This window comes from Benincasa hispida, chromosome 10 (assembly GCF_009727055.1).
Source record: "Benincasa hispida cultivar B227 chromosome 10, ASM972705v1, whole genome shotgun sequence".
Taxonomy (NCBI): domain Eukaryota; kingdom Viridiplantae; phylum Streptophyta; class Magnoliopsida; order Cucurbitales; family Cucurbitaceae; genus Benincasa; species Benincasa hispida.
In genome coordinates, this window is record NC_052358.1 from 23381393 (window position 1) to 23408444 (window position 27052).

A 27052-nucleotide genomic window follows, 5' to 3' on the forward strand; every position below is an offset into this window, starting at 1 on the left:
ACCTCTACAAAGTAGGCCTATTCGTAGTGTCGCCAGGATCAGGTATTCCACCTTAATCCTTCTACTACAGACTGATTTAGGTTTTCACTTAAGGCATGATCTACTTGTATATCACATATACATGCTTAAGTTCACATAAGATAACCAAGGAGTTTTATCTATTGGATATGAGTAAATACCAGAATTAAATAATACTTATTTTATTCATTGAACAATGTGTATCTTTACATAACAACGAGACATCGGAAGAATTAGAACACCAATTCTAACATCTTCTATATTTATTGCAAGACCATCATGCAAAGAAGATAGCTGCATGAAGAGAAGATCGTGATTGGAAGATTGAATCAAGAATAAAGTGGAGAATGAGTGAGCATCTTGGTTTGAAAGTGAAGAATGAATGAGCATCTTGGTTTGAAAGTGGAGAATTCCTACTTTTGGGATTTTTCATTTTCATCTATTTCCAATTTTGATTTTTCAAATTGATTTCTAAAATCAATGGGTTTGTTTTCAAAATTGAAAGCTTTATTAATTTTACAAAATTAATTCATTAACTAAATTTCTAATAATAATTAATAATAATTAATTAATTAAATAATTTAATTAATTCTGATTAATTTAATATCAAATATTAAATTAATTTAACACAAGTTCCTCCATCATGAATCCCTATTCATGAATTAATAGTTAAACCATATTTAAATGTTTATTGATTCTCCAATTCCGTTTAATCCAAAATTAAACGTGTAATTATATAACATATAAATTCTCTTAATTCTAATTTGAACGTTTCAAAATAACTTATCATGCTACTCTAAGGCTAATCCATTTCTGAGCTAGTAGCGGGACCTCATGGACCTACAGATCATGGGCTGCAACGATCCGAGATTAATTAACTAAACTCTTTACACCAAATTAACCCCCATTCATTAACTATTGGGTCACTTCACTAAAGCCTAGAGTTGCACTCCCTTCACTGTAGATATATGTCCAGTCAATATAACCATGATTAGTAAGTTAACCCTTCACAGGTTATTTGTACTAATGGTAGGGTCAAATGGCTATTTTACCCCCGAGATTACCTATTGTTTCTTAAGTCCCACTAATCCTCTAATGAACAATTGGTTTGTGATTCGATCATCAAACCGAGTCCCTTTCGGGCCAATGAGAGGGTGGGGCCCCTTGTTCAAGATCCAAAGTCAACACTTAAGGGAACAACCTCTCTACTATCTCTGAAAGTGGGTAGGAGTGAATTTCATCTTGCACCCTATGTCCCCAGCTATCTACCCGTACTTACCCCTGAAATGGAGGTTTATTGAGCAAACGCTGTTAAGTCAACCCTCACCTATGCAAATTTAAGGATAATCTCGAATAAACAGGAGTTCATAATTAGCTCAGAATTAAGGTCAAGTTACCTAGATCATTGCTTTGAAATAGTTAGTCTTAAAAAGTAAACAACATTATAAAGTAAGAGTGACTGATTTCGTGATTCAATCTTGTACAAACCTATTGCACAGGACGCCCCCACTTCTCATATCATAACATGTACGAATTAGGATTACATCATCTGTAGCACTTTACAACTCCCTGTAACAATTACAGAGTGGGCCGCATCCAATAGTGTTACCAGAATAAGGCACCAAACATATTCATATACTATAGATCATTTTGACTTTATACTCGTACCTGATCCACTTTTATGTCTCCACATAAAGTTCAAGTACTCATGTAACAGTCATGGATCTTGTAGTTTATTGGATTTATTTCTAAAACGAAATAAGTAATTCATATATTCAATAACAACTTATTGAATTTTCAGAATAAGTTTGGTATAAAATGGCTAAATTTTAAACAACCTAAGTCTATATCATTTCATCCAAGTATAAAAATTATATTTGGATATAACCTTACGATGTCTAAGTGTTTAAACAATTTTAAACCTCACACCACTCAAGCAAGCTCAAAAAATCAGTTAATAATGCTCAATCTTTCGATCGTAATCCCCAGGTAGGAGGTGTTTCATAAAATGTCAACTTAAATACCCCAAGCCTTAGACAGATTTATGAACCAATTTGAGTTTGTAACCAAATTTTATAAGGTAACAATCTATTTTAACTATTAAAACTAGTTGTTAACCTAAGTGAGCATGCAGGTGTTCTTCGTTATGAATTTTAAACGTCTAACCCAATTTTAAAACAGCTTACAAAATTTTTAGACATGCTAAACATCCACAACATATAACAAAGGCACTCAATATCTAATATAAGAATTATATTAAATAGAAGAAACCCTAACATGCATACTATATATTTTAACGTTTTATAACATATTTTCAATGCATGTAATATGCTTCCTACGGTGGAGTTTTAAAACTACATGGCATACTATATGCATATACATGAATTATTTAATTATTACATACATCACATGTATAAACAATTAAACACAAACTAATATGCTTTTAGTTTTGGCATAAACAAGCAAACAAATGCCTAATTATTATAAAACAGCTTTAAAACCGCTTCTGAACCACTTGAACCACTTCAAACCGAACCAAAATAACTTGAACCAGACTAGAAGAGTCTGAGCCAGACCAGCAAAGTCTGAACCGGACCAACCAAAACCTTTTGAGCCTGAATCGGATGGGGCCTCGAGAAAATCGGTCGAATCCTGTCTCTTATACACATCTAGATGTGTATAAGAGACAGGTATAGTACTTCAACGCATCGTTTAGCACCCACGCAAAGCTACACGATCGTGTAGTGCTATCGTATAATAGTTCAATGTATCGTTTAGCACCCACGCAAAGCTACACGATCGTGTAGTGCTATCGTATAATAGTTCAATGTATCGTTTAGCACCCACGCAAAGCTACACGATCGTGTAGTGCTATCGTATAATAGTTCAATGTATCGTTTAGCACCCACGCAAAGCTACACGATCGTGTAGTGCCGTATAATAGTTCAATGTATCGTTTAGCACCCACGCAAAGCTACACGATCGTGTAGTGCCATCGTATAGCCCTTCAGCACATCATTTAGCTTCCGCAGGTACACGATCATCTAGCACACAACACTATAATGACCAGCGCCCATAGCTACACGATTGTCTAGCATTTTTTTCACATTGTTTAGCGCCTGTAGCTAGACAATCGTCAAACATTTAAACCTCAACGAAAATATTTGAGCAGAAGCTAAAAAAACTGGAATCTGTAGCTCAGCCTTCTTCACTTATCTCTTTAATTACATCTTAATTTTAACTCTAATGACCCCAAATAAATTACAGACTCTAGATAACACATATAAGCTCATGAATCAAGAGCCAATTTCAAATCGTATCAAGAAATTAAAGAGAAGATAAATGTCAAAACTCAAAAAACTATATCAGTACACCATTTTCATATAACTCATGAAAAACACCTATCACACAAAAATTAAGCCGAATTGAATGCTTATATGATGCTCTGATACAAATCATAAGAGTATATCAGCATGCAGCGGAAGTAACAAGGATCAATAAGCAGTCTAATTCATGAATTTTGGCAGAAACTAAAGCATGCTCATCTAACATAAGAGGGTTTAAAGTCACACCTTTGTAGAACTCTTCAAGATCTTGATTCTCAACTGTTGTCTTCTCCAAAACTTGATGTGAACCACCTCAAGATCTTTTCTACTATCATCTTGAAGCTTTAAAATGAGTCGTGGGAGTAAAAAACAACTTGAACGAAAGAAAACTTGGAGTGAAGCTCACTACTATAACCCACTTTGAAGAACAATTCTTCAGCCTAAATTTTTCTATAAAAACTCTTTGAATGCATGCCTCAATCCCACTTCAGTCTTCTTTATTTATTACAAGCTATCATACAAAGAAGAAGGCTGAGATACAGCTCATGCTTGGAATTATTGAAGCAAAGGTAAATGGGTTTTGTGTGGGCTAGTTGGAGATGATAATGGAAAAACTCATTTTTCCATTTTGTGTAAATTTTTCCAATTTCTCAAAAAATAAATGATTTCAAAAAATCATTTGATTTTAAAATTGAAAATATTATTAATTTTATAAAATTAATTACATAAATTAATTTTCTAATAAAAATAATAAATAATTATTTAAATAATTCAATTAATTAAATATCAAATATTAAATTAATTTTTGCACAAATCCACCTTCATATATTTAAATCATATTTAAATATAAATTCTCCTATTCCGTTTAATTCTAATTTGAACGTTTCAAATTAACTTATCATGCTACTCTAAAGCTAATTAATTTACGAGCTAGTTGGGGGACCTCACGGACTTACAGATCATAGACTCCAACGATTCGAGATTAATTAGCTAAATTCATTATACCAAATTAACCCCCATTCGTTAACTAAGGGTTACTTCACTAAAGCCCATACTTGAACTCCCCTCACGGTAGATATATTATGTCCACTTGATATAACCATGATCAGTAAGTTGATCCTTTACAGATCATTCGTAATCACAACTGGGTTAAGATCACTATTTTACTCTTGTGAATACATCTCGTTCCTTAAGTTCCAACTAACCCTCTAATGAAAAATTTTGATTCATAATACCTATGAATCAAGTCCTTTCTCTATCATGAGAAGGTGGGGCCCCGATTATTTAAGACCTGGAATCAGTACTTAAGAGACTAACCTTAAATCGGGTAGGAGTGAATTCCATCTTGTAGGGATATGTCCTCAACTATTCATGCGGTCTTATCCTTAAAATGGAAGGCTTATTGAGCAGTGCTGTTGGACTACTCTCACCCATGTAGATCAAAGGATAATCCTGAAAAAACAGAAGTTCATAGCTAGCTCAAGATTAAGATCGAGTTAACTTGGGTTACTAAATAATGAAATAGTCAATTTTAATAGTAAACGATTGTTATAAAGAAAAGTGACTATTTTCATGGTCCAGTCTATATGCAAGCTCATTGTATAGGATGCCCTCACTCACATGTCTCCACATGAATGATATGTGGATCACATCATTTGTACTACCTACAAAATGGGCCACGTCCAATAGTGTTACCAGGATGAGATACCCAATTACATACATATACTTATTAGATCATTTAGGCTTTATATAATAATTTGATCATGTTTATGTCATCACATAAAGTTAAAGTATTCAAATTATGGTCATGGATATGTTTATTAGATTTTCATAATAGAATGCAAAATCAACAACTTTCTTGAATAAATTACTCAATAATATTCTATTGATAAATAGAATGTTTAACACGAACTGCATGTTCTAGGACAAACCAAGAATGAACATAACATTATAGACAAGATAGTGAAAAAATAACCTAATCGAAATTCATTCTTCTTCATCAGTATAATGAAGAACATAATATATAGACAATAGAGTGAAAATAACCTAATCAAAATTACCAAATTTCATCAAATTCATCAAATAACCTAATCAAAATTACCAAAATCCATCAAATATCCTATAGAATCAACCCAAGAATACCTAGTGGCCTAAACACATGTTTCTCCATTTTTTATAATTTAGAAAATAGACAAATAATTAACAAACAGAAACGGTAATAGCAAAATAATGAATATGAAATGAAATTCAGAGTATAATTTCGAAGCAAAATAATTCGGAGCAAAACAATGAACATGAAACGAAATAATGGACAACAATGGACAAACATAGAGCATGATTTACAAAATTTTGAGCTAAACTGAAAAAAAAAAAGACCTCGTCATCAACTGGGAAAGGGAAAAAAAGATTACCTTCAACCTCCCCCTTACCAAGATCTAGATCTCATCCTTCACACCCTATCACTCTCCAAACGATAACCTCCACCCCGACCAAGCACAATCGTCCTTCAACCAAACAAAGTAGGGCCTATTTCAACAAAGGTTTCAAGATTTGTTTTTAATCTCAATTTATCACTAAATACTCACTTTCAAATTTTGATGTTAATGTTTACTAATTAATTTATAAAAATTATGAAGCAAAATTTTAATTTTAATTTTAATAGTGATGAAAACTAGTGAAAGTTAATTAATTATAATTATTTTAATTTGTTTAGATTAATTAATAGACATTAACACTAAAGACGATAAGTAAGTATTTAGTAAAAAAATCGAAGTTCAAAATTATATAAATCTTGAAACTTAGTGGCCAAATTGATCTAAAACTCAAATCTCAAGATTAAAATTATAATATTTAGAAACTTAAGGACTAAAATGAAACCAAACTCAAACTTAAATACTAAAAGTGTGTCATATTGTAAAACCTAAGAACTAAATGAAAACTAGATCCAATATTTTTTCTATTTTATTCTTATAATATAATTCAAAAATTCTTAAAACATACTGGTTGAAAGGAAGGGTATCAGTTGCTTGTGAGATTGGTTAAGTTAATTAGGGTTTATTATTAGAAAAGGGAAGGAATCATATTTGTAATTTCCCTCATCAACATTAATCCGACAGACCACGTCTAAAATGATCCCAAAATTGTGATTGCCGTACAAGAAACCCGGTGGAGATTTTGGACCCAAAAATGAACACTTTACCGAAGTCGAAGAATAAAAAATTGCAATTAGTAGCATTTTTAGAATAATCAAATATATAACATCATTTTTAAATAAATTACAAATATAGACAAGTCTATCAGCGATAGACTTCTATCGTTGATAGACTCTTACTAGTGATATGGTCTATCACTGATAGACTCATTCCAATAATATGTTCTATTACTGATAGACTATTCAAATTTGGCCATATTTGTAATTTTTTTTTACATTATGCTAATACTTTGGGTTTAATATCTATATTTCCAACTGTCCCTAGCAATATATGTTTGTTTCGTATTTATAGCTGTTTGGATGAATTTGTAGTTGGATGATTGTTTTATAAATCTTGTTTATGTTTGGATGAATAACATTACTTTATACTTGTTGCTATGTTTGGATGATTGGTTGTAATAATATTTTTTTCTAAAAAAAATATATAAAAAATCAATGTAAAAAAATAGTTTGCTATGCGCAGAAATCAGTTTTGTAAGTCTTCAAAAAGCGAACAGTGTTGTTATCATGAAAAAAAGATTAGCAGGAAATTTAAAAAAAGAAACTGTGTTTTTTGAAAATTAAGCATGTGAACACTACTTTCACTCCCAAATTTCTTTTTTATTATCCATCTTTCACCAATGATTTAAAAAATCAAGGTAAAATTTGATAACTAAAAAAGTAACTTTCAAAAAATGGTTTTTATTTTTGGAATTTGACTAAGAATTCAATCATTGTACTAAAGTTTGAAATTTTGGATAAATTAAAATAGTTGTACCTAACAAAATAGTTGTTTGAAATCCTAGAATTGTGGATTAATTAAAACAAGTCTAAGTTCAAATCAAAACCACCCAAATCCATAAATCAACGGATAATTGGACAACAAGAAATCAATTTCTGTGTAATTGAAAATCTACAATGATTTTAAAAATCAAGGCAAAATTTGAGAGTTAAAAAAAGTAGCTTTCAAAAAATTGTTTTTATTTTTGAAATTTGACTAAGAATTCACTCATTGTGCTAAAATTGTTTGAACATTTGGATTAATTAAAATAGTTTGTACCTAATAAAGAACCCAATAGATTAAAATAGTTCTAGAATAATATGAAATAAAGAAGATAAAGAAACAATTTTTTAATAAAAGAGTCCTAATCAATAGTGTATCAAAGAAAATAATTTAATTCGCTTCTAGAATAACAAGAAAAAAGTCAATTTGTTGGATTTTTTTAAAAGAATATAGTACCAATTGATAGTGTATTTGTTTTTAAAATAACATAAAAAAAATAACATAAAATTCTGTATTGTAATTATTTTATGATCTAAAATTTTTCTTTTAGGGTCAATTCCAATATTTTGAGTACATAATAGACCCAATAGAACTAGTTACGATACTAACAGCATTCACAACTTCACAACGTCAATTTTAACATTGGAGTTATTACTGAATGACCATAGGAGGATAGAAAACACATCACATGATAGTAGATATCGTATTAAACAATTAGCATACCTTCGACTCATTCATGAGTCCGACTTATGTTATCTCAAAGTACAAGAATGGATTGAAGATGTTTTGCAATTTCGTGTCATTTATTTAAGCCAATTGGCGGATTAGTCGGAACTGAAGTTATAGATGCAGAGGAGATGATTTCCATTTTCTTACATATTTTAGCCCACGACATTAAGAACCGAATAGTTCAAAGAGAATTTATATGGTCTGGTGAGACTTTTTCTAGGCATTTCAACACCGTTTTATTAGCAATGTTATGGTTACACGACGTGTTGTTAAAAAAAACCTTTATCAGTAAAAAACTCGTGTACAAATCAATGATGGAAATAGTTTGAGGTACAGTTCAACTACACCAACATTAGTCAACGTGACTTATTTGTTAGGTGAACATATGAGCATGAATATTTCTTATTTTGTTCCACTGCAGAATTATTTGGGTGTTTTAGATGGCACGTACATCAAGGTAAATGTCAGTGCAACTGATCGCCCAAGGTATAGGACAAGGAAGGGTGAAATTGCGAAAAATGTACTCGGTGTGTGTGATATAAATGATGACTTTGTATTCGTCTTATCAGGGTCAGAAGGATCCGTAGCTGATTCTCGAGTTCTCAGAGATGCAATATCACGACCTAAAAAGCTGAAGGTTCCGAAGTGTAACTAGCTACACATACTATCTCTCTCTACTCATTATATTTCTAATATAAGGTTTGAAACGATTGGACATTCAATAGGGTATTATTATCTATGTGATGTTAGGTACCCAAATGCAGAGGGTTTTTTGGCTCCATATAGAAGAAAAGATATCATCTTTACTACTACAAAATTCAATATACACTACACTTTTATTTAGACATAAGACTATGGTTTTTTACAAAATAATGGTTTAATATTGTAGAGATTGAACTAACCATGGACTAAAATGAATACACCTATTTAGAGACAATACAAATTAAAAACCATGGTTTAAAGAAATATTATAGACTACAGAGTTTTGAAAACAATGGTGTAAAAAATTAACTTTGCACCATGGTCAATAAAAACCATGGTGTAAAAATTAACTTTGCACCATGATCAATAAAAACAATGGTGTAAAAATTAACTTTGCACCATGGTCAATAAATTAACGTATATAAAAACCATGGTGTAAAAATTAATTTTGCATCATGATCAATAAAAACCATGGTGTAAAAGTTAATATTGCACCACGGTCAATAAAAGCCATGGTGTAAAATATAACTTTGCATCATGATCAGGGAAAAACCATGGTGTAAAAATTAACTTTGCACCACGATCAATAAAAACTATGGTGTAATGATTAAATCTGCACCATAGTAAAAATTTATTTTAACATTAATCCTCTTTGCTTAGGTTTGTCTCAATATTTTTTCATTTAGATTCTTGCTTCCCTCATAATTGTTTAAATTTATTTTAAATTTCTAGTTATTGGGTCTAATTGTTCAACATTTTTTTTTTTGTTGCTGTTGAAACATGTCAGTAATATTTAGTATACATTCTTAGTTATTTTTTTAAGTGTCTTTTTTAATAGGCACAAATTGAAAAATAATTAAATATCTGAAACATGTTTTTGAATTTGGTTGTTTCGTTGTCTCATTACAAGAGAATCTCATTTCTGTCTCTAAAGACAGTAAAATTTCTTCTTTATCCTAATACAATAACATGTTATGATGATAATTTTTCTTTTAGTTAGAATTAGAATATTGTAACCTTTTTTATTTCAAAGATTTTGTCAATTCATTATCATAATATAATAATTTGTTATGATGTTTATTTGCCTTCTGGTTAGAGTTAGATAATGTAACTTTTAATTCTTTTGAGGACTAAAATAATTAATTATCACATTTGCAACATACAATAACAATTCACTGTATCAATTTAAGGCTTCAACTTTTAATTTTAAAATCTCTAGTGGTATGGTATATGTTGATAGTTCATATAAGTTTTTACTTTAAATTGAAAGTATATTTAGAATTGTTAACTTGAAGACACTTCAAAAGGTGAAATTAAAGTTTAATGTGAGTACTATAGTCTTAAATTCCATTGTTATGGTTGAGAAGATGAGAGTAATTATGAGAATTTAAAGTTCTATATTCTAACATTTATTTTTTGTTCCTTTTCATTCAATTTATCAGGCTGAAAAAGAAGGACACGTGCTCAAGTTGAGATTGCTGAAGTACATAATGAGTGGGAATAATTTCTTTAAAATTAAAATATTTTTATGTAGAAAATTATCTATAATTATTTTAGTTTGCTCAATAGGTTTAGTATTTTTTTAAGTTATTGTATTCTTATCTTTCATCTATGTATATAATTTGATTGGACTTTAGTTGATTAAAAGTTGAACTTATTCGTGTGTTCAAGATTTCATTTAATTGATATAATTTGGATGAACTATTGGTTTATAACATAACTGATGTCAATTATAGTCTGTAGTGATAGACTAAGACTATTTTTTGTGTGTGGTTTATTAGTTAGTTTTATAAATAATGATCAAGGTTAATATAAGCCGTGGTCACTATAGACTACAATTAACATCAACCATGGTCTATGACCATATAGACCATGGTTGACGTTAGACATGGTGTATAATATAGACCATGGCTAACGTTAACCTGGTATATACTATAGACTACACTGGAATAAACCATGGTCACAAATCCGTAGTCTAATCCAAGAAACCACAGTTATATGACCGTATTCTATATCAAAATTTGTAGTAGTATTTTCAGAGTGGTGTGGATGAGGTAATGCACCAAAAACTCTACGAGAATTCTATAACATGAAGCATTCTTCTGCATGGAATGTCATCGAGAGAACATTCAAGTTGTTGAAGGGTAGATGGGAAATCTTGCGAGGAAAATCATACTACCCAATGCAAATCCAATGTCGAACCATCATGGCATGTTGCCTTCTGCACAATCTTATCAATAGGGAGATCACTAACAGTGAACTGACCGAGGATTTGGATGAGGTGAGTTCAAACTTTTCTACAACTGGGGGGGATGAGATCAATTATATTGAGAGTTTGAATGCATGGACCTAATAGATGGATGAATTGGCGCAACATATGTTTACTGAATGGGAGTTGCGTAGTGTATAGTGCATTTATGCTTCTTTAATCAATTAGAATGCTTATTTTCTTTGTCGTGTGTTGTAAAATGATTGTCAGAACTCTCTCATTATTATTTTCGTTCTTCTATCTCTCTTTACTTCTTTGGCTTAAAATTTTGTTTCGGTGTTGTCTTCAGATTTGGTTTCATGTTTCTTCATCTCCATCAGTTCCATCGCCCTTGAAACCAGATCTGGATCCTTAGATCTATAAATCTAGCCCTTCACAGATCCATAGATCTACATTTATGGTGGTTCTCTTCTTACATGTTTTTCTCTAGACCCTTCACATATCTATTGATTGTGTCTCTTCCCCTTGCTGCTCTAAACAATCCCTCTCTCGTCGCTCCAAACTTTGATTCCCTTTTCTGCTTTATTCGGTCTTCTCACTCCATCGAAATAGGCCCTAATTTGTTTGGTTGAGGGATGATTGTGCTTGGTACGGGTGGAGGTTATTGTTTGGAGAGTGGTAAGGTGTGAAGGATGAGATCTGAAGCTTGATAGGGGGGAGGTCGAAGGTAATCTTCTTTTCCCCTTTCCCAATCGATGATGAGGTCTTTTTTTTTTTTTTTTTTTTTTTCAATTTTAGCTCAAAATTTTATAAATCATGCTCTATGTTTGTCCATTGTTGTCCATTATCTCATTTCATGCTCATTGGTTTACTCTGAATTATTTTGCTTCAAAAATTTTCTCTAAGTTTCGTTTCATGTTCATTATTTTGCTATTACTGTCTCTATTTGTTAATTATTTTTCCATTTTCTAAATTATAAAAAAAATGGAGAAACATGTGTTTGAGCTACTAGGTATTCTTGGGTTGATTCTTTAGGGTATTTGATGGGTTTTGATAATTTTGATTAGGTTATTTGATGAATTTGATGAAATTTGGTCATTTTGATTAGGTTATTTTCACCGTGTTGTCTATATGTTATGTTCTTCATTACACTGATGAAAAAGAATGGATTTTGATTAGGTTATTTTCACTGTGTTATCTGTAGTGTTATGTTCGTTCTAGGTTTAATTATTTGTCCATTTTCTAAATTAGGGTCCATTGTTTGTCCATTTTGGTCAATGTCTGTCAATTGTTTGTCACTTTTGGCCTCTGTTTGTCCATTGATTGGCTATTTCCATAAATTTTGGTAACTGTTTGTCCACTGTTTGTTCATTTTAGTCTAGTTTGTCCATTGCTTGTCCATTTTGTAAATTTTGGCCTTCGTTTGACCGCTGTTTATTGTATATTGATTGATAGTGGTTGTTAGGTACTGTTTACTATATTCATCATTAGCATATCCCTTGTTTTTAGGATGATTTATTGTATATTGATCGACAATGGTTGTTAGGTACTGTTTATTGTATTGATCATTGTCATATCCCCTTTTTTTGGATGCTTCATTGTGTACTTACTGTTAGTGTTTATTAGTTATTGTTTATTAGGTAGGTTTTTGTCAAAATCATTGACATTTATCTATATGTGTATCTCATATAAAAAAATTCATGGGCCAATAATTCACACAACTATATATATGTGTTCACTTCACTTCAACATAGGCCAAACCCATTCTATCTACTTGCTTAATGCAATTGGTATCTCATTTCTCTTATCTCCAACATTTTCTTATTTTGTGTTTCTATGAACTTTGCATGTTTTTAGTTTCTATTGTCTCTATTGTTTGTCTCTAATTTTTAATTCTTCTTCTTTGAATGAAATAATTTACTGTTTTTCTATGATTTAAAACCAATTGTTGGTCGTTCCATCTATATTGCCGATTTCTCATTTCTCATTATTCATGATATTATCTGAAATTCAAGTTTCAAGGAATAAATTTCATAACTCTAAGGTTGGACCTTCTTCAACCTTCAAGTTTTTCAGCAAAAGCTTATCAAGTGCATTAGTTGCATGCTCGATTCTCAACCCAATCGTCTATATTTATTGTAAAACCATCATGCAAAGAAGATAGTTGCATGTAGAGCGGCTCATGCTTGGAAGATTGAATCAACAATAGAGTGGAGAATGAGTGAGCGTCTTGGTTTGAAAGTGAAGAATGAGCGTGCATCTTGGTTTGAAAGTGTAGTATTCCCACTTTTGGGATTTTCCATTTTCATCTTTTTCAATTTTAATTTTTCAAATTGATTTCCAAAATCAATTTTTGTTTTCAAAATTGAAAACTTTATTAATTTTACAAAATTAATTCATTAATTAATTTCTTAATAAAATTAATAATAAATAAATAATTAAACAATTTAATTAATTCAGATTAATTCAATATCAAATATTAAATTAATTTAACACAAATTCCTCCATCATGAATCCCTATTCATGAATTTAATAGTTAAATCATATTTAAATATTTATTGATTCTCCAATTCCATTTAAATCCAAAATTAAACGTGTAATTATATCACATACAATTACTAATTCCCTTAATTCTAATTTGAGCGTTTCAAATTAACTTATCACGCTACTCAAAGGCCGACCCATTTATGAGCTAGTAGGGGGACCTCATAGACCTACAGATCATGGGCTCCAACGATCCGAGATTAATTGACTAAACTCTTTACACTGAATTAATCCTCATTCGTTAACTACTGGATCACTCCACTACAGCTCAAAGTTGCACTCCCCTCACTGAAGATATATTATGTCCAATCAATATAACCATAATTAGTAAGTTATCCCTTCACAGGTTGTTCGTAATAACGGATGGGTCAAATGACTATTTTGCCCCGAGATTACCTATTGTTTCTTAAGTCCCACTAATTCTCTAATGAACAATTGGTTTGTGATCTGATCATCAAACCGAGTCCCTTTCGGGCCAATGAGAGGGTGGGACCCCTTGATCAAGACCCGAAGTCAGCACTTAAGGGAACAACCTCTCCACTATCCCTGAAAGCGGGTAGGAGTGAATTCCATCTTACACCTTATGTGCCCAGCTATCCACCCATTCTTACTCCTGAAATGGATGTTTATTGAGCCAACCCTCACCTATGCAAATCTAAGGATAATCCCGAATAAACAGGAGTTCATAGTTAACTCAGGATTATGGTCAAGTTACCTAGGTCATTGCTTTGAAATAATCAATCTTAATCAGTAAACAACGTTATAAATTTCGTGACTAATTTGGTGGTTCGATCATGTACAAACCCCTTGCACATGACGCCCCCACTTCTCATGTCACAACATGTACGAATTAAGATCACATCGTCTGTAGCACTTTACAACTGCTTGTAACAACTACAGATTGGACCGCATCCAATAGCGTTACCAGAATAAGCACCCAACCTTATTCATATACTATAGATCATTTCGACTATATACTCGAACCTGATCCACTTTTATGTCTACACATAAAGTTCAAGTACTCATGTAACAATCATGGATCTTGTAGTTTATTGGATTTATTTCTAAAACGAAATAAGTAATTCATATATTCAATAACAACTTATTGAATTTTTCGAATAAGTTGTATTATTTAAAAACTATGAGTTTTAGGACATAAAACTCAACAGATAAGAAATCTTGCAAGGAAAATCATACTACCAAGTGCAAATCCAATGTCGAACCATCATGGCGTGTTGTCTTCTGTACAATTTATCAATAGGGAGATGACTAACAGTGAACTGATCGAGGATTTGGATGAGGTGGAATTAAGCTTTGCTACAACTTGGGGGGATGGGATCAATTATATTGAGAGTTCAAATTAATGGACCTAATGGAGGGATGAATTGGTGCAATAGATGTTTATTGATTGGGACTTTTGTACCGTATAGCACCTTTATGCTTCTTTAATCAATTAGAACACTTAATTTCTTTGTCGTGTGTTGTGAAATGACTTCATTCAGAACTTTCTCATTATGTTTACTATATTTTGTACTTCACTTTACCCATTAATTATGTTTCATATTTTTGTTTATTATTTAGTTGTATTTAAATATATGCGAGCAGGGGCGTCCTGTATAAAGGAGTTTGTATAAGACCGGACCACGAAGTGTTATAGTCTCGTTATGTAACACTGTTCATGACAGAGACTTCATTTCACTAGAATGACCATAGTAAACATGACCTTTATCCTGAGTGAGTTGGGAACTTCTGCCTTTGAGGGCGGTCCTTTGATTTGCATGAGTGCGAGTGGCCAGATTGCTAACTCAAACCTACCACTTTGAGGATTCGTCTAATTTGGGAGCTGGGAACTCATCTACACAAGATGGAATTCACTTCTTCCCTGAAGCAAGGGTAAGTAGATAAATTGCTTCCTTAAGGGTTGATTTTGGGGCATGAATGATGTGGTGCCACACACCTTCTCATGGCCCGAGAGGTGTCCACACATAATAGAACTATGTTGTATTGTTCATTAGAGGGATCAGTGGTACATAAGAAGATAGATGTAACTACAGTGGCAAAACGGTAAATTGGCTCAGCTGTACTTACAAGCATCTGTGAAGGGTTATCATACTGTTGATTGGTTATATCCGATGGGCACAAAAATATATTTGTGGTGAGAAGAATGTAGTTTTCGGTCTTTAGTGGAATGTCTGACAATTAACGAATGGTGAATCTCATGGCTAAAGATTTTAGTCAGTTATTCACGTACCGTTGGAGCTTCAAGCCACAGATCCATAAAGTCCCCTTAGTAGCCTAATGGATTCAAGTTGAGAATCAATTTTTGGGTCAGTTTGAAGTGTTCAAACTGACAAGAGGGAGTTTTATTATATATGATATAATTAAACGGGTCAATTATATATGATATAGTTGACATGATGTATGAGATACATTAATTGGAGGAAAATGATATAAATATGATTTATATCTAGTGGAGGAGAAAAGGACAATGGTTTACATGTTGCATATGATGTGATATTAAAACTATAGGTTATAAATATAATATGATTATATTTATTTTTAATTAGACAGTTTTAGCTAATTGTTGGTGGTTTTTCTCCATAACCATACGAGATAGTGGGAGGTTGCATTGAGTTTTCATAACTGAAGGATAAAATGAAAATAGTTTTCATTTTTGCAAATACATCAGATAACCGCTTCACAATTAGTACACTGCCCATCGTCTAGCTAATGAGAGCATACACGATAGCTCAAGTTTTACGAAACGATCGTGTACATGCACACCTTTCCTAAACGATCATCTAGCTTTTACTAAGCGATCACGCACTAGAGCGATTTTACTAAACGATCGTCTAAACGATCAACCCCGTTTTAGTAAATGATTATGCACCCTTTGCTAAACGATCAAGATTATTTGATGGTGAACGATCGTAGTTTCCTGTTCCCCTCTACCAAATCCAACAGAGCTCATATCTCCTGGATTCTCACTTGGAGAATACTAAGGTTACTGAGTGGTGGTATCCTCCTTGCTACTTGTTCCTGTAGAAGATCATTCGATGGTGAGCGACAGCGAGATTTGGTGGACGATAGACTTGACGATCACAGTGACTGTGTGAGTTTCCGACCCTGACGAGAGTGACTGTTACACAGAAGAAGAGTTCTTCAAAAGGTATGTCTCTCGTTCCTTTGTTATTTATTTTTCAAAGCATGTCGTAATTTATTCTTAGATGCATAACTTGTTGTATGTTTGTGAATGCAATATTTCTCTAACAATGAATTTGGAACGATCTTGCTTCCACTCATAGGTGCTCTTTTGATAAGAGTTTCTTCAATTGGTATCAGAGACAAGTTCTGATATTCCAAATCCATTGTTGTATAGAATAGCATTTACACTCTCAGTGAGTAAAGCATGTCTGCACTCTGTTTAATTTTTAAATAGATTTATGGATGTGGATTAATGGAGTTTTCTGAGATGATGCCTCTGGTTATTTAATTCTTTTACATTCAAAGTTAATTGTAAGGGCCCCTGTGTATTTTGGCATATTAACTTGCTATCGAGTCTGTAAATCCAAAATGGTTGAGTCTCTGTTGAGTCGCTCGTGATGAGGCATCAAGGAAAGGAGTTGTTGTACTTCAAGGATGAAAATGATCAAGTGTTGGTCGGATCGTGTAAACGATGGGTTAAGCGATCGTTGAGTATGGAATACTCGGCGGCATGTTAACGCGTGCGCACTAGACGATCGTGTAGCTCAACAAACTTCATCGCTTAGTACCTGACTACATGATCGTGGAGTAAATTATGATCGTCTAGAAGATCGTGCTTCACAGCAACGTCATTTTCTAAATGATCGTTTAGACTTGCGTTTAATGTTTGGTGCGCTAAGTGATTGAGTGCCTTATGCTTCATCACATTGTAAATGATCGAAACTAAACGATCGTTTGATACTCGGCTAGTTTGTTGAACAATCAGGGAGGCTTTGCCTGGGTTGTTCAAGACCCGGTTCGCCTGTGAACCGGTTTGCTCGATGGAGAAATGTAACAGATAGAATTTTAGTTTTGATTTTGAGGCTTTTCATTCCGGTCCATTAATCTTTAGTGAATGTACTTAAATGTATGTTTGATTATATGTCATATGGTATGTCATATAGTTGAAATTCCACCATAGGTTATGCATTGGTCATGCATCATCTCTATATTATAAGAGTTATGATTTATAGTTTGCATAATTTTAATTACATAAGAGCATGCTCATGCATCATATAATATAAGAGTTATATTTATGCATCATCTTTATATTATAAGTGTTATAGTATAAGGGTGTATGGAAGCATATTTTCTTGGTTCATTACAAGTATATAAGAGTTATATATAATAATGAATGGACATTACATGAAGCATAATACATAGGTTAAATTTATAAGTATTATAAATACCTGGTTATGCATGGTAATATTTATGGGCTTTGGTTGTTTCTCTTATAAGGGATATAAGGAAATTAGAACTAAAATCTATAAGAAAGACATGCATGCGAACTTAGGTTTGAATTATGGTTTTAAAAGTATTTTAAAACTTGGTAGAGATAGACCTAAAATCATGGTTCTAATGAGATTAGAAACCTAAGGTCTAATCTTTTAATCAGTTTAATAGGATTAAACTGACTAATAAAAGATTAAAAGTGTAGCAAATCTATCTATAAGGGACCTTTTATCTAAGGCGGGTTTGTCTAGGCTGGGGCATTTAAGCTGACGAAAACGGAACACCCCTACCTGGGAACCTACCTGGAAAGGTGAATTAGATAGATTTGATGCATGCATGCAAATTTAAGGATGGTCTGTTAAAGAGTTTAATGTGACTACTTGAACTTGTTTAATTTCAAAGACAAGGGTTATTTTGAGCAAATTAACTTGACTTAGATAAAATCAGTAGCTGGATGGTCTAAGTTAATGAACTCCGAGGTAGAACATTCAATTGGAGGTACTTGGGGTATATGATACTTCATTTAAACTTCTTTGCATTTCTCCCTTTATGTTCACACCGTGATATCTATCATCGGCCTCGTGGCACCCTGGGAGTGTCCCCCCTAAAGGATAGTGTTTGAATAGGTCAATATCAAGGTGGATGGAGAAAATGTTCATAGGATGACATTTTTGCACAATTCTTTATCTGATTTCTTGTATAGGAAAGGTCGCTTTAGTCTCTTATCCTAATCTGGTTTTTCCCTACCGTAGGCACATTAAGGCGGGACTCTATGGCCGAAAATGAGGGGTTACACTTACGTATAATTATTAAAGATTAACAGTTTTGGACCGAACGAATGGTGACTATTAGTGTCAATTACAAGAGTTATTTCTGCTTAATGGTTGAGAGTGTCTCATCTAATGAAGGGGAATCTGATCACCCCACCAGTGTTGTTAGTCCTGCCTCGCTGGGGCATCATTACGAAATAGAAGTCTTTTCACTTAAGTACTTGGAAACTATTTTGCTAAAACTAAAATTGGTGTTAAAATGTGGTATTGCATAGACTTATTAAGTTTGTTCGTTTTTCAGCAACATAATTATGGCTACAGCCACATTAGCTCTACTTAGCGCCGACAAACTAACTGACGAAATCTACGCTAGTTGGAAACATGTGATCACAACCATTTTAATCATCGATGACCTGAGGTTCGTCCTTAAAGAGGAGTGTCCTTCTATTCCACCTCAGAATGCCACTCGAAACGTTCAGGAGGCCTATGAGCGCTGAACACGGGCGAACGAGAAGCTCCGATCCTATATCTTGGCCAGTCTTAATGACATTTTGGCCAAGAAGCATAAGCCTATGGTCTTAGCGCATGAGATCTTGGAGCCCTTGTGGGGGGCATTCGGACAACCGTTTGGACAGCTCAAGCACGAGGCTCTTAAATGCATCTTCAACTCCAAAATGGAGGAAGGCACCTGATGCGTTGTTTTATGATGTAGAATTATAGAGGAAATGCGATGATGAAAATGTGTTGTGCACTAAAGTTTTCTCAGTGAAATCCAAGTGTAAACCCCATTGAGTTTTCTGGTAAGTCCAAGGATGAACTCAGGGACTTGGGAAAATATGTTGCGGTGGTAATTTTTAGGAAAACTTTGTGGTAACCAAATAAATCAATAGTTGTTGAGGTTGTTGTTTGCGATAATGAAAAATAAACAAATGTGGAAGAGTTTGAAAAGAGTTGAATAAACAGAAGATGCGATGAGTATGCGGTGAGTGGGTTGAGAAAAGTTTCGGTTAACACTTCCTAGGATGCGTTCATGCTATACGATCATGCAACATGCATACAACAATAAACCACCTCTCGGTGCGAATGCCACGACTTCTAAGGCTAGAACGCATGCATTATATGTGATAAGTCTATAGGACCTACACATAAGCCTCTATTCTTATTTATGTGATGACAAAATGACACACACACAAATAAGGCGACCACATAATATCATTCCTATCTCTAGGATGCATGCGATGCAGGTTGGCAAACAGAGCTTATCTCTAAGTCTCTATCTCTTGTTTATGCAGTTCTAATATTACTATCTCGAGTTTAGATTCTAACCTAGCTCTCTCGAGTCTTAGTTTCTTTCTTTAGACTCTCTCTCGAGTAGCTCTAAAGAGGTGTTGGGCATAGCATAACACAAGATAATTGCAAGCAATGAATATCTTAGGTCATGTTAGCTTAGTTCTTCTCAACCCATTTGACAAGTTTAGCTACTCATGCGTGTTAAGAGAGTGAATAGATGTAGAATAAGAACTTCCATTGTATAAATATAAAGATGAAGTACAAAATAACAATGCAAGGATAGAATAAAGAGCCTGGTAGCAATCTCTTGTTGCCCAGGCTTTTACACTGTTTTTCTACTCATGTTCAAAAGATAATCTCGCTCTCGCGAGAGTCAGCCCGCTCTCTGCTTCTATGTCTCAAGGTTCTCTCTCGAATTGCCCTGAGCGATCTCCGGCATCTTTACTCTTCTCTTACTCTGCCTTAAAATAAAAAGGAAAAACTATGGATAAATACGTGCTAAGCTAACTGATCCGAACTTATGAATTTTCGAACCCCCTTTCTAAATGATGCCTCTGGTATTTATAGAGCTTCGGGGTGAAGGCGGCTTCTCTCTTATGATTGCTCAGATGGGATGGTTTTAATTCCCTGACTGATGCGCCAAATATTTGTCACCGAAAAGCTGAATGTACTTGTTATCGTTAGTGGCTGTCAGCTTAATTTGGATTCAACCGTCATCAGCTTTCTATCCCATCGTGATTAATTATGCCTTTTACCGAGATGCGTCGACCAAGTTGTAGCAATTCTTCTTGAGCAAATGTTTGTGAACACAATCATCGCGAATCCTTGCGGTAATGCTATGCTCGACCAATGATTTCCTATGATCGCAATTTCCACCTTGTGTCAATGCATATTCTGCATAAAAATACGAAAATCAACTGTTCCTATGCGATGAACGCATGTGACCGCAATATTATGAATTTTATAATTTTTGGACGCAATCTAACATGTTTTATCAACGCAAGTAGCATTATTTAAGAACTTAGCACTATGATAACGTGCATTTCTGCCCGTTATCAGCACCTCTGTTAGCAAACATGTGCCTAATATGATGGTCCACTTCAACGTGGTGGAGATGAATGGGTCTCAGGTCGATGAGGGCAATCGGGTTAGCATAATTTTGCATTCGTTGCCGGATTTCTTCCTGCACTTTGTCAGTAATGCGATTCTGAACAAAGTGGACTATACTCTTGCAACTCTCCTCAACGAGTTGCAGACATTTCAATCCTTGTTGAAAAGTAAGGAGAAGAAGGTTGGTAAGGCAAATGTTACCTCGTCATCAAAGAAGTTCCATAAAGGTTCAACCTTAGGAAAAAAGTCTACACCTTTTACTTCTAACACTACCAAGTGGAAGAAGAAGAATGGTGGTAAGGGGAAGGGGAAGACACCTGCTAACCCACAGCCTGTCGCCCAGCAGGGTAGGCGTCCAGTGCCGGTTGACAAGGAAAAGTGTTTCCACTGCAACCAAGATAGGCACTGGAAGAGGAATTGTCCTTGTTGGATCAAGGAGAAGAACATGTCTAAGGCCAAGGCCAAGGCAAAACAAGGTAAATATGATTTACTAGTGTTGGAAACTTGTTTAATGAAGAATGATGATTCTATCTGGATTATTGACTCTGGAGCCACTAATAATGTTTGTTCTTCTTTTTAGGGGATTAGATCCTAGCGGCAGCTGGAGGCTAGTAAGATGACGATGTGAGTAGGCACCGGGCACATCATCTTAGCTGTGGTAGTGGGAGGGATCCAGTAGACTTTACAGAAGAAGTTTATCATTTTGCATGATGTTTATCTAGTTTTTTAGTTGAAAAGGAACTTGATTTCTGTAACGTGTCTCATACAGTGTAAATATACTCTAAATTTTCAACTGAATAAAGTCTATATTCATAAAGATAGAGTTGAAATCTGTTTAGCATATTTGGAAAATAACTTGTATGTGCTAAGGCCTTTAGCAATGAGTTCCCTCCATAACATAGAGATGTTTAAAACTGTCGTAACTCAAAATAAACAACAAAATATTTCTTCAAAGGAAAATTCCCAACTTTGGCATCTTCAATTAGGGCACATGATGCGTTATTTTATGATATAGAATTATGGATAAAATGCGATGATGAAGATGCGTTAAGCACTCAAGTTTTCTTAGTGGAATCCAAGTGTAAACCCCATTGAGTTTCCTGGTAAGTCCAGGGTCGAATTCAGGGACTTGGAAAAACAATATGCAGTGGTAATTTTCAGGAAAACTTTGCGGTAACCGGTAACACAAATAGTTGTTGGTTTTGTTTGTTGTGGTAATGAAAATAAATAAATGCGGCGGAGTTCAAAAAGAGTTGATAAAACGGAAGATGCAATGAGTATGCGGTGAACGGGTTGAGAAGGGATTCGGCTAACATTTCCTAGGATGTGTCCATGCTATGCGATCATGCAACACACATATAATAGTAAACCATCTCTCGATGCGAATGCTATGGCTTCTAATGTTAGAACGCATGCGATATATGCGATAAGTCTGTAGGACCTACACATAAGCCTCTATTATTGTTTATGTGATGACAAAATGACACACACACAAATAAGGTGACCACATAATATCATTTCTATCTCTAGGATGCATGCGATGCAAGTTGGTAAACAGAGCTTATCTCTAAGTCCCTATCTCTTGTATATGCAGTTCAAATCTTGTTCTCTCGAGTCTAGATTCTAACCTAGCTTTCTCAAGTCTTAGGTTCTTTCTTTAGACTCTCTCTCGAGTAGCTCTAGAGGGATGTTTGGCACATCATAATACAAGATAATTGCAAGCAATGAACTTCGTAGGTCATGTTAGCTTAGTTCTTCTCAATCCATTCGACCAGTTTAGCTGCTCATGCATGCTAAGAGAGTGAACAGATGTAGAATAAGAACTTCCATTGTATAAATATAAAGATGAAGTACAAAATAACAATGCAAGAAGAGAATAAAGAGGCTGGTAGCAATCTCTTGCTTCCCAGGCTTTTACACTATATTCAAAAGATAATCTCGCTCTCACGAGAGTCAGCCCGCTCTCTGCTCTTACGCCTACAGGTTCTCTCTCGAGTTTCCCTGAGCGATCTTCGGGCGACTCTACTCTTCCCTTGCTTTACCTTAAAAATAAAAGAAAACTATGAACACGGCTAAAGCTCCTAAATTGGTGAACAGGTGAATTTGTTAACCCCTTTTCTGAAGGATGCCTTTGGTATTTATACAGCTCCAGGGTGAAGGGCGGCTTCTCTCTTATGATTGCACAGATGGGATGGCTTTAATTCCCCGACTGATACGCCAAATATTTGTCACCAAAAAGCTGAATGTACTTGTTATCGTTAGCGGCTGTCAACTTAATTCGGATTCGATCGTCATCAGCTTTCTGTCCCATCGTTATTAACTATGCCTTTCACCCAAATGCGCCTACCAAGTTGCATTGGCTCTATACAACAATCCTTCTTGAGTAGATGTTTGCGAACATTTCACCGCAAAGCCTTGCAGTAATGGTACACTCGTCCGCTGATCTCTTGTGATCCCTCTTTTTGCCTTGTGTCAATGCATATTCTACATAAAAATACAAAAATTAACTGTTCCTATGCGGTGAACGCATGCAACCGCAATATTATAAACTTAATGCTTTTTGGATGCAATCTAATATATTTTATCAACGCAAGCCAATATTGTTTAATAACTTAGCAATGTAATAACATGCATTTCTGCCCTTTATCACACCCCAAATTTAAATAATGCTTTTCCTCAAGCATAAGCTAAAGATTTCCTTTAGCAAGTCGACTGCAATTCTCTTTTCCTAGATTTCTCAAGGATACTTCATTCCAATCCTATACACCAAAATTTCCTCAAGTCTTATTCAAGTATCCTCTGAAAATATTTCTAAGATCTAAGGACTGCAAACTTAACCTTCAAAAGGACTTTACTAACTTCTGGGACATCGCATGATTTATTTCAAAAAGAAAACTTTTCCACCGGGGTGTCAAATGATTTTTATCCTTGCATATTTCTTGACATTTTTTCTGACCTTGCACTGATCTAAGTGCCTTGCCGTTGTTTTGGCTTGCCCCCACGTGTGTCATGCGGACATCCAACTATGAGCAATGCGCTCTTTCTCAGACTAAACTCAAAACTTCTTGGCAGCAGAGTTGCGGTCATTGTAGTTATGCGTTAATCCTGGTGACTTACTTTTGTTTTGGCTTGCCCCTACGTATGTCATGCGGACATCCAAGTACAGGTAAGTGTCTTTCACAACTTAACTCTTACCAACATGGGTTTCCCCATTGCATTGACAATGGAGTTGTTATTATAAAAAATATTATTATTATTATTTTTTTTTTGTAAAGCTAAAAAATTTAGCAAGGTCGAAAATAAATACCTCACCCCCAAATTTAAAATTGACAATGTCCCCATTTCCAAAAGATTGAAAGAAGTCATGCGATGTTCTTAGGAGGCTACGTAAAGAGAGTTTGAAAGAAAGTTAGCAGACCTCTAACTTCTAGAAATGTTTCATGAAAAAAATAGAAGCATGTGTTTCATCATTGAAATCATAATTGGCAAAGAACTCATGCGGCGACTCACTAAATTTATCAATATTAAATGATTGCGGTAGTCAAAGAGGATGCAGTGATAAAACTTTTAAAATCAAAATGCGATGCGATAGTGCAAAATTTGAAATAAAGTTAAGGAGGAATACAACCCCCAAATTTGCGTTATCGCCCACATTTTGTGTTGATGCATCCTTTTTTATGGAAAGCTATCTTCTTTGGATTGCGGTGACGGAATAAGATAAGTTGCTTCTTTGTGTAACACCTCCGCAATCCTGCACCTTGATCGTTGTAAGAAAAACAGTGAGAGAGTCAAATGATTTTAAACAAAACAAAATTATTTTACCGCAATCTCCATTTTTTTTTTATGTAGAATAAGAATAGATAAAGAGTTGAAAAGATATAGTGGAATGAAAATTCAGAGTAGTAGAGAAAAGTTGAAGATTCCATGATTCCTAAAACTTGTGTCCCTTATGAATTTTGATCGTTTGATAATGCAGAGACCACCTATTTCTTCATTTATTCAAAGTTTCTCAGTTCCACGGACTCGACTTGGCGATGCCAACCTTCTCTGTGATACAATTTTACTCACTGCCCATTAACTTTGAATATCTTGGTTTCGTCATCATTTGATAATTCAACTGCGCCATGCGGAAATACTTTTCTAACTGTGAATGGTTCGAACCAACGTGATTTTAATTTTCCAGGGAAGAGCCGTAGTCGTGAGTTGAATAATAAGACCTTCAGCGCTTTGTGCGCTCCTTGTAAATCTTTGCATTCTCATATGCGTTAATTCTCCATTCCTCCAACTCGACCAGTTGAAGTTTTTTTGCTTCTCCTGCTTTCCTCAAGTCAAAGTTTAGCTTCATCACGTAGTCAGCTTCATCCTTAAACAATGTTGGCCAAAAGAATCCGCTTTGTAAAACCTTAGGTGCAGTGCGCTATCCTCCAAAGTGCCCACCATATGGTGAGTCATTGTAATAATATGCATTGTTGAGCAGCATTCAGTATGCATAATCACAGAATCTCATCTGCCCTCCTTTTGTACAGATTCGGTTCATCCCAGAAATTTGATTTGAATTCGTGCTTGAGCCTCCTCTTCTTGTGGTCAGTATATTCCTTTGGAAATTGCTCTCAAACCAGATGGTTGACTATATCAGCATACCAGGGCAATTCTTCAATATGGAACAGCTGCCCATCTAGGAACACTGCATTCACATCTGACTCGTTGCGATCAACCTCAGGGTTTTCCATTCTCGACAAATGATCCGCAACTTGGTTCTCCGTCCCCTTTCAATCAATTATTTCTATATCAAATTCTTGGAGGAGGAGAACCCATCTGATCAACCTCGGTTTCGCATCCTTTTTTGTCATTAAATAATTTATTGCCGAATAATCAGTATGGATGAGTACCTTTGTTCCCAACAGATATGCTCTAAATTTTTCTAACAGAAAAATTACCGCAAGTAGCACTTTCTCTGTGGTGGTATAATTGGTCTGAACAGGATTTAACATCTTACTCGCATATGCGATGGGATGTAAGATTGTTTTTCTTTTCTGTGCCAAAGCTGCTTCCATCGCATACCCGCTTGCATCGCACATTAATTCAAAAGGAAGTGTCCAATCAAGTGCAATTAATATGGGTGCGGTAGTCAGTGCATTCTTTAAAATTTTGAATGCGTTGAGGCAATTGTCGTCAAAAGAAAATTTTCTGTCAGCCTCCATCAATGCACTCAGTGGTCGTGCTATTTTCGAAAAGTTTTTGACGAATCATCTGTAAAATCTGGCGTGCCCCAAGAAACTTCGTACAGCCTTCACACTTGTTAGAGGTGGAAGCTTTTCAATTGCTTCTATTTTTGCTTTATCCACCTCCAACCTGTCCCGAGAAACATTGTGCCCCAACACGATGCCCTCCCTTACCATAAAATGGCATTTTCCCAGTTAAAAATGTGATTCGTCTCCTCGCATCTCTTCAGTATCTTCTCCAGGTTGGTCAGACAGACTTCATAGGTATGCCCATAGACAGAGAAGTCGTCCATGAAGATTTCAACACAGTCCTCAAGATAGTCTGAAAAGATGGCCATCATGCACCTTTGGAACGTGCTTAGCACATTGCAGAGGCCGAATGGCATGTGGCGAGAAGCAAAGGTCCCATTGGGCAGGTGAATGTGGTCTTGCCCTGGTCTTTTAGAGCAATCATAATTTGGTTATACCCAGCATATCCATTCAAAAAGAAGTAAAAGTCATTTCCGACTAAACGGTCTAGCATTTGGTTAATGAACGGTAGAGGGAAATGATTTTTCTTTGTGGCCACATTCGGCTTGCGGTAGTCCATGCAAATGCGCCACCCAGTGACGGTTTTTTGCGGTATCAGCTCATTATTTTCGTTCGGGACTACCATCATGCCACTCTTTTTTGGCACACACTG

The 27052-nt window shown here is 34.6% G+C and overlaps 1 protein-coding gene across 1 annotated transcript in view; it reads right to left on the reverse strand.

Annotated features, from left to right (window-relative positions):
• The window catches only part of LOC120088983 (transcription factor bHLH162-like), a 47995-nt gene extending 22117 nt beyond the window's left edge, over positions 1–25878 (reverse strand). The window contains exon 1 of the mRNA XM_039046422.1: positions 25765–25878. Within this exon, the coding sequence (XP_038902350.1) occupies positions 25765–25878 (114 nt within the window). The remainder of the gene's footprint in view (positions 1–25764) is intronic.
• Positions 25879–27052: the final 1174 nt, after the last annotated feature.